The 8,139-nt window shown below is 44.6% G+C and overlaps 1 protein-coding gene across 1 annotated transcript; it reads right to left on the bottom strand.

Moving 5' to 3' along the window:
• Positions 1 to 845: 845 nt before the first annotated feature.
• Positions 846 to 7,889, bottom strand: LOC132450175 (saccharopine dehydrogenase-like oxidoreductase). The gene is made up of 12 exons (XM_060042195.1): positions 7,466 to 7,889; positions 7,074 to 7,186; positions 6,578 to 6,658; positions 6,243 to 6,372; positions 5,688 to 5,737; positions 4,898 to 5,028; positions 4,587 to 4,704; positions 3,976 to 4,095; positions 3,190 to 3,246; positions 2,757 to 2,868; positions 2,546 to 2,627; positions 846 to 1,911 (listed from the first exon to the last, which is right to left on the bottom strand). The coding sequence occupies exons 1-12, from the start codon at positions 7,659 to 7,661 to the stop codon at positions 1,812 to 1,814; spliced, it is 1,290 nt and encodes a 429-aa protein (XP_059898178.1). The 5' UTR covers positions 7,662 to 7,889; the 3' UTR covers positions 846 to 1,811.
• Between the last annotated feature and the right edge of the window lie 250 nt (positions 7,890 to 8,139).

The raw sequence follows: 8,139 nt of genomic DNA, 5'->3' as shown, positions 1-8,139 counted from the left end.
CCTTTGTGAGAGGAAGATGCCTGGGAATGAGGTCAGCCTAGCTGAGAGCGACGAGGCCGGCGTTAGCATTAGCATTCGGGTAGCGTATTGAGACCTCTTAGTCAAAATGACCTCCATGGAGTGCCCTGTTCATGAAGAAAATTAAATGTAGAAATCCGATTGTATTCAACAGCGATAAACATACCAATATTGCACCTCTACAGACTGCTTGGGTCATCGTCTTTGGAGAGTCATGCCTTTTGGTTTCACAAAAAGCCATGTTAGAGCATGTATGAGCAACTTTCTGTCAATAAGTCAGTGAAGTGTTCAATCACCTCAGAGCACTTTGAAAAATGAGTTACTCATAGCTTGTTTCCTAAGTCTATGAGCATTGGGGATCAAACCCAGGAATCCTACAGCCTAGCCGCTACGCCATCACCTGCTGGTATCATGGGGCATGGGGCAATGGTGGTTTGAAAAGAGAAATTGGTGATTGAACCGTTCGTTGTCCATTTATAACACGTCTTTTTCCAACTCTTTTGTTTTTAGTCCCGTTGTCTTTCTATCTTTGTGGTAGAAATGGTGTGGGGGGGGGGGTTCTCCGTGGATACATTATTGTATTCTTTGTGGTCAAGAAACTAAATTAGTTTGAGGAGTGTAGCTTTTAATAAGGTAATCTGTGGGTCCTCTCTTCATCCATAGCCAAATCATAACAATATACAATGTGCATGTGGACAACAGAAAGCATCCCAAACTAGCATCACGATGTTTTGTCAGACTTTGGGATTCAAAACGTGAATCTAGTGCACAAACTGTTAATTTAACTGTTGACCAACAGTTGATATCAGAGAACCGCATACGAGTGATACATCACATGGATTACTTTTTATTAGCTTTTCTGGTTCATAAATAATACATTTGAATTAATTAGAATTTCTAGAAGGTGCCCACGCATATTGAAAATATTGATTAAAAAAACAAAAGTTCCATTTAACCACTGACAATCAGGGACTACAAATACTCAAATTACCACAATAGAATATTATATCAACATCTCTGGCTTTCACATTAGTGAAACTCGCTAAGTGCATTTTTGGCTGCAGCAACTCTTCTTTTAGAAATATCGCAGTAATAAGCATTCACTGAAAATATGTATTATGAGGCTTTTTTTTGTTTGCTATTATGATCCCATTTTCTATATTGACATCAAATGAGGGCTTCAATCCTGTGACCTTAAATTCCATGAAAGAAGTTCAAGCTGCCATCTTGGTACTTCTGGACCAAAAAGCAACCAGTCACTTTTCTTATTATAGGAGAGAGACTGAAGGGACACGGCTGACATAGATGCATACACCCAAGCCAAGTTTTAAAAAAAAAAGTACCAATACCTAATAGACATCTCTAACCTAAACTTAATGATCTCGAACCCAATACCACAATTAGCCATCTTTAAATGCCTAAACTTAACCATCTTTAAATACGTACATTTAACTGTCTTTAAATACCTAAACTTAATCATCTCTAACCGAATACCAAAATGAACCACCTTTAAATACCTCAACTTAACCATTTTTAAATACCTCAACTTAACCATCTTTAAAGACCACAACTTAACCATCTTTAAATACTGAAACTTATTCCTCGCTAACCCAATACCAATATTATACCATCTCAATACCTAAACTAAACTCTGCTGTGACCGTTTAGTCTCTCTAATAAGAATGAATGTTGATGAAGAAGCCCAAAGATGATGGCTTGGAATGTGCGTGACATCATGTGAAGCCCTCCCGCTGTTCATGATGACGCGACCGGGTTCTAAGCCGTGTGATTGGCTAGGGGTAGCTCCTGACGGAGAACTTGATACCGTGGGTGTTGAGGCGCTCGATGAGGCGGGTGTTGCTGAACGCAGCCGCTGGCGTGTAAACCCCTCCTCTGGAGAAGAGAAAACAGAAGCATAGAATGAATGAGAGGGTGAAACAGAAACACCCTTCTAGAAGCTCGTACATAAACAGAGAAGATGGTTAAACTCCACCAAACAGCCCCCTCTGTCGCCTAAAAACAAGCGCCCTCCTGTGAATAGAGGCTTTTACCGTGGTATGGTTTTCAACTTTTAGAACTCAAATGAATTTTCTTTGTCTTTTTCCGTTGTGTCTGTTGCCATGGCTTATCAAAATGAGCAATGGAAGTAGAGCCAAGTATAAACGCTACATACTGAACCATTGAATGACCACATTTATGCCAAGCTCTATGATATAAATAAGGAAAAGCAAAATCTAACTTTAGATATAGTACACATTAGAGCCCGATATATATGTCGGCCCGATCGATATGGGCCTATCACAGATTTATTGCAACGTTGTATATGTGTGCCGATATGAAAACCTAAGAATTGGTGTTGATTTATACTTGCTAATAACCCCTAAAATCCAGTATAGGTCGGCCTCTACTACATATAGTGGAAAGTAGAGATTGTAATTTAAAGTAACAGACCAGATAGACGAAGACACAGTTGAACAGACGAGAGACAGACAGGTTTGCACACAGACCGACAGGTAGACAGACAGACCTATTGGGGAGGGAGTGCAGGTCGTTCAGCACTGTAACGGCTGCCTGGACCATGGTAGCTGGGGTCGCTACGTAGCCGGGCTCTGTGGACCAATAGAAAACCCTTAGTACAATTGTAGACCAACAGAAACGTATTTATAGGGACCAATAGACACAACTACATAAACCATGGACCAATAGCAGCTGCTCGTGGTGGAGGTCGTTTATTTTACCCGCTCCGATGACCTGGGTGCAGATCTTTGCGTCGGGGGGCCCCAGTGCCGGATCCTTCCCGTCCGAGTAGCCCTCGCCGAAGAACGTCATGCAGAAACTAGTGTCCTCCATCTTAGAGAGAGAGAGGGACTCATGACCATCAGCATGTGTTTCATATCCCTCTGATGACAAACCACGGACACAAGTCCATCCACTTGTGTCATCCCACGGGGGAGTGTTCATTCAGATCTACGTTGGTTAGCTAGAACTCCAACCAGTGGGCGCCATACCAGCTTACTTACCTGTTGCTACAGTCCACTCACGAGTTGATCTATCAAGTCTCACATCTGACCGGGCACTCCCACTCCTGATGCCCTAAGTGGCTCGATGAAAGATGGGGGTGTTTCAATTTGCACCGTTTGATAAAAAAAGGAAGAGGCCCTCTTTGCTCACCTGCTTCAGAGACGGGCCTTCCTTGGTGAACATCCCGAAAGAGAAGAATGATGGAAACTGTAGGCAGTGGGCGACAAGACAGCGTCCCGCATTAATTAAGTCCAGCACTGGCAGAGTTCAGCCTTTATCAAGACCAGAACGCACAATAGCATCGCATGACATTTAACAGAACACTGAGAAAACCCGAGATAATACAACAATTTTAATTCTTGTACTTAAATACAATGCAATGATTGCAGCGTTCTACGCTGTTATCAAATGTGCTGACAGTACAACGCTTGGCTATCGTTATACATCCCTCTGTCACATCCTGATTGATAACCCCCCGGGGGAGGGGGGGAGGGGGCGAGGGGGGCGGTGGCTGTTGTCCAAGTCACCCCACTCTCACAAATCAAACCCACCCTCAGGATCGATAGCCCCCCCCCCCAACTGATACGGCGTTTTACCTCGAGTCGTATATAACCGAGTTTAAATCCCGGCACCCCAACGGTCTTTAAAGGGCCTTTATTTGACTACCAGGTGTGAGGCTGATTGGTCATAACAAGCAATCTCCAAATCGACCCAATAGTGACATCACAGGAGGAGGAATCGAAGCAGATGCATGAATGAAGAGCAGATAAAACCCCAGCTTATCGAATCATTACCACCACCTGGTTGGAAAGGACCCTCCTACGCGTGTGATGTCAGCAGCAGGTCGTTTTTTTGAAAGGAATTGTTGTTGTCAGCCGCACACCTGCTGAACTAAATGAGCCCGGACTGAAAAGGGTACATAGAGGCCAGACCCACCGTGGTGAGGAGCTTCCGTCCCAGGCTGAACTTCACCATCAACCAGAAGAGCAGGCCGCCACACGCCAGCTTGGCCACGGAGAACAGGTTCCCCACCCCCACATAGGCACTGTACTGGACCTGGAGGGAGGGAGGGAGGGAGGGGAAGGGAAAGAGGGAGGGGAGGGACGGAGGGACGGAGCAAAAGGGCTTCATCGATTGTTCTTTGGCTCCTTCCTTCTAAACGATATTCAATTCATCTCCGCTGGGGTTATTGTTCTTGGCTCTTAATATTACTTAGCGCTTAGAACCTCAGGGATTCACAGTGAACTCTTTTTAGGGAGCATCATTAAAAAACAGGGGGGAGGGGGGGGATGCGTCCCAAAGGATGCGTCCAGGCAGTGAACCCAGAACCTTCCAACCTTGAAGTTCACTGCCTGGACGCATCCTTTGGATGCGTCCAGGCAGTGAACTTCAAGGTTGGAACGCAGAACCTTTTGGCTGGCGGTAAAACACCCTGACCCACATCCCGCGGCCGCCCCACGTTGGATTCATATTGACCGCCCGCTGCCCCGTCCTATTGGTCGGTGCTCCTCCTGGTGGGAGATGAGTGGCTGCCGCTTTGGTCTTACGGGTAACTTCTGCTCCGCCTCTAGAAGGAAGCGCTGTGTCCTCTTGACCACGGAGGGATCCGCGCCCATGAAGGGGATGGAGTACTGGTCAATCTCTTTGCTGAAGAACACAGAGCCCCTGGGCACACACACAGACACACACACACACACACACACACACACACACACACACACACACACACGCGCGCACAGAATTGTAATAGAAGACGCATGTTTCATACATGCATACATTCATGCATGCCTGCATTGAGATTTGGCCAAGAGAGAGAGAGAAACCAGGATGTAACCGTAAGAAGTGTGACGGCTCTTACCTGGTTTTCAGTTTAGGTCCGAGCACAGGTAAGGGTTTGAAACCCATCTTCCTCCTCAGCTTGCGTAAGGCCCCGCTGTCTGCAAAGCCGTAGACGGCCGACTGCCAGGTCGCGTCATGGCCACCTCCCCCCTGTTGGCAAACGGTGTGTTACACCCCCTGGCTCAAACTGACGTTTGACTGGAGGGCTTCAGTGAGGTCATCTTTCAGACTAGCTCAGTTAGGGCATTGCGTCATTACGTTTTAATCACACACGGATGATGAAATATCAGTAACATCATATTTTTAGAACTCCATTTCACAGCGGAAAAAGGGTGTTTTCACGAATAGCCCTTATTAAAAAACAAACCAAGCCCTCTTAAAATGGACAAAAAGCGGACCAACAGAAAAGGGACCAAGTTCTTTCTGCAGACCACCTTCCGAGGAGGTCTGAGTAAAATGTGTTTCAGAAGAGGTCTGACTTATTTTGGAGTGTTTGTTCACATATGAGCAAAACATGCTGACTAATCGATCTGAGGTTGTTATGAGGGCTGAAAGGTACAAAGTATGAAAACACCCTTAGGATTTGTTAAATGCTTTGCTTAAATCTTTACTTTTGTTCTAATATCTTTTGAGAGCCCTGAGCGATTTTGATGATTACCTAGTTTCACAAAGCTCAACACAAGGGGAAATAACAGTTCACCATTTCCAATTAATTCCTCAATTAAACATGTAGAAAAAAAAGACTACAAAAATAATAAATCTCCCAGCATGCTCCGCAGGCAGGCACACGTTGTGATTGGCCAATCTACCTGTGGTCCACTACTGATGGTCAGGAAGCTCTCCACTGCTGTGAGAGTTCCTAGGAAAAGAGACCAATAAACATGTAAATAATACACATCCAGTCAATAGAAGCAACAGGGGAGAAGGTAGATAGGTAATACCTACATTGCCATAAGTCTGCCATAGTGGGAAATCTAAGACCAAATACTTTATGTTTAGCATCTTCTATATTTGTACAGATTAGTCCTTGATTTTGAACACAATAAGTTTAGCAAAACCACCTTTTTTTAAACCTGTTATCCTGGTAACTGTTAGCCTCACCATTGAAAAGGCTTATGGTGTGTTGTATAATGTGGGCCTGTGAAGCCATGTGAGACTCTACTACCATCTCAGCAGCCACTCTGATCCACAGTGACCCACAGTGAGATGCACCGTCATCAGGGAGCAGGTAGGGGGAGGGCATGTTGATCAAGGATGCCTACAGGTAGACTGTGGATATTGGGGTTCGAACTCACGTCCTTTTGGCTGGGAATAGAACATCATAACGTGTGTGTGTGCGTGTGTGTGTGTGTGTGGTTATCTACCTTTGAGCTGCCTCTCTGTGTAGAGGACCCCCAGGTCGGCAGGTATGGAGTCAAAGCCGCAGCTCCCGATGACGTAGACGCCTCGCTCCAGTGCCTGGCTGTGGTACTCACACTGCATACGCTCCAGGAACTACACACACACACACACACACACACACACACACGCGCACACACACACACATACACACACACACACACACACACACACACACACACACATAATACACCAGCCCATTGGTGCAGCAGATAAAACACAGTATTATCTATGTGTGTGTGTGTGTGTGTGTGTGTGTGTGTGTGTGTGTGTGTGTGTGTGTGTGTGTGTGTGGGTCTACCTGAGGTTCTCCACAGATGTCTATGCAATGCGCTCCGTTCTCTATGCAAGCCTTGACCACCGGTTCCCCATAGAACCTGTACTGCAGAGAGAGAGGGAGAGAGAGTGAGCGAGAGCGAGAGAGTTCAGTAAAGGTACTTGGACATACCTACATGTACCCCTGTACTGGCTTATTCAACCCTGTGTATGAGGGTTTTATGTGTGAAGGCAGTGTTTGATTAAACTTATTTAAAGTATAGGGCAATACTGACATCAAACATCATGTTGTAATATGCTGTTTATAAATCAGTTATTTATATTGATGTGCGAAGGCTGTTCAAATGTATTGCACCACGCAACATTTTGAGTTAATTATTATAAGCTATTACAGTTGAGCAAGCTACTACACACTGGAATACATTTATTAACCATGTTGTATGTGTTTTTATTCACGTCACGAACCCTGCATTTTCAACTTCAACAATCTCTTAATTTGAAGAGAGTTTTATTTTACTTACTGGTCCTACACAGTTCAGAATCACCACCCCTTGTTGACACATGAGGGCCATAGATTCCTCGATCGACACATCAGCTACAATGATTTCTATATCCGTCCGAAGTGCTGGCATGGCTGGACATGGAGATAGAAAATTATCTTATAATAATTTGCTGTCATTTATAATGTAATGTCATCATGTATTGATATTGTCAATCGCTTTTATTTAACCTACGATGTAGCTTTGGTTTTGTTATTAAAACGCAACCAGAACAATCGTTGCGATATGAACAATTGATTCCTAATAACATTGACTGACGCTTCAACACATAGCACAGCTGATCAACATCCAGACAGTGTCTTCTCTAAGTAAGTTCACAGACGGTCAAACTCAGCGTGATCTACGGATCATACACAGTGTATTGGCCGCTTGCTCCAGCACTTTCTCCAGGCGTGCTCTGCTTCTTCCGGCCACGGCCCATTTCAGAGGCCCGTCGATGCCCTCCGTGGCACACCGAGCCACCTCTTCCACCACGTACTGCCCGGTAAAACCAGAAGCACCGAACACTATGATGTGATAAGGTCTTTTTGAGGTTACGGAGGACGCCATTGTTGTTATGTCCGTTTATGAGCCCACGTTAGCTGTCAGTCCCCTCTCCTGGCTGCGCATGGAACAGTGCGCAGTCGTTCTTCGTCAAATCTCAGAATATCTACGCAACATAAAGAGCTGATTCAATGGCATTTAACAAAAAAAGATCATATATATTTTTCAAAATGACCGCTCACAGACTTTATGCGTTATTTATTACAAGGAATAAAAAAGGAAGGACCAAGGAATGAGGAGAGGTTCGCCCTGCGGCCAAGAAGGAACCCTAGTGCCCACGTTGAGTCATTACATCTGAGAAACTATTTCATGTAACTGTTTAGTTGTCCGTCTGATTTATGTTTGATTGGTACGATTTGTATTTCAGGTTTAGGGTTAGTAGTGTAGTTGTATTTAAGCGACAAATAAAACCTTGGAATACTTTCCTAGTTCAGATCTGTGACTTCAAAATGCATGATAAACATACAAAACATCTATTTGTGAG

Source organism: Gadus macrocephalus, chromosome 21 (genome assembly GCF_031168955.1).
Source record: "Gadus macrocephalus chromosome 21, ASM3116895v1".
NCBI classification, from domain to species: domain Eukaryota; kingdom Metazoa; phylum Chordata; class Actinopteri; order Gadiformes; family Gadidae; genus Gadus; species Gadus macrocephalus.
This window is presented reverse-complemented; position numbering and strand designations above follow the sequence as displayed.

Coding starts and splice junctions, on each gene's coding strand:
- LOC132450175 (XM_060042195.1), bottom strand. CDS start 7,661: ATGGCGTCCTCCGTAACCTCAAAAAGACCTTATCACATCATAGTGTTC. Junction 6,659..7,073: donor TTCTGAACTGTGTAGGACCA/GTAAGTAAAATA, acceptor CTCTCTCTGCAG/TACAGGTTCTATGGGGAACC. Junction 4,705..4,897: donor GGACCTAAACTGAAAACCAG/GTAAGAGCCGTC, acceptor GTGTGTGCCCAG/GGGCTCTGTGTTCTTCAGCA.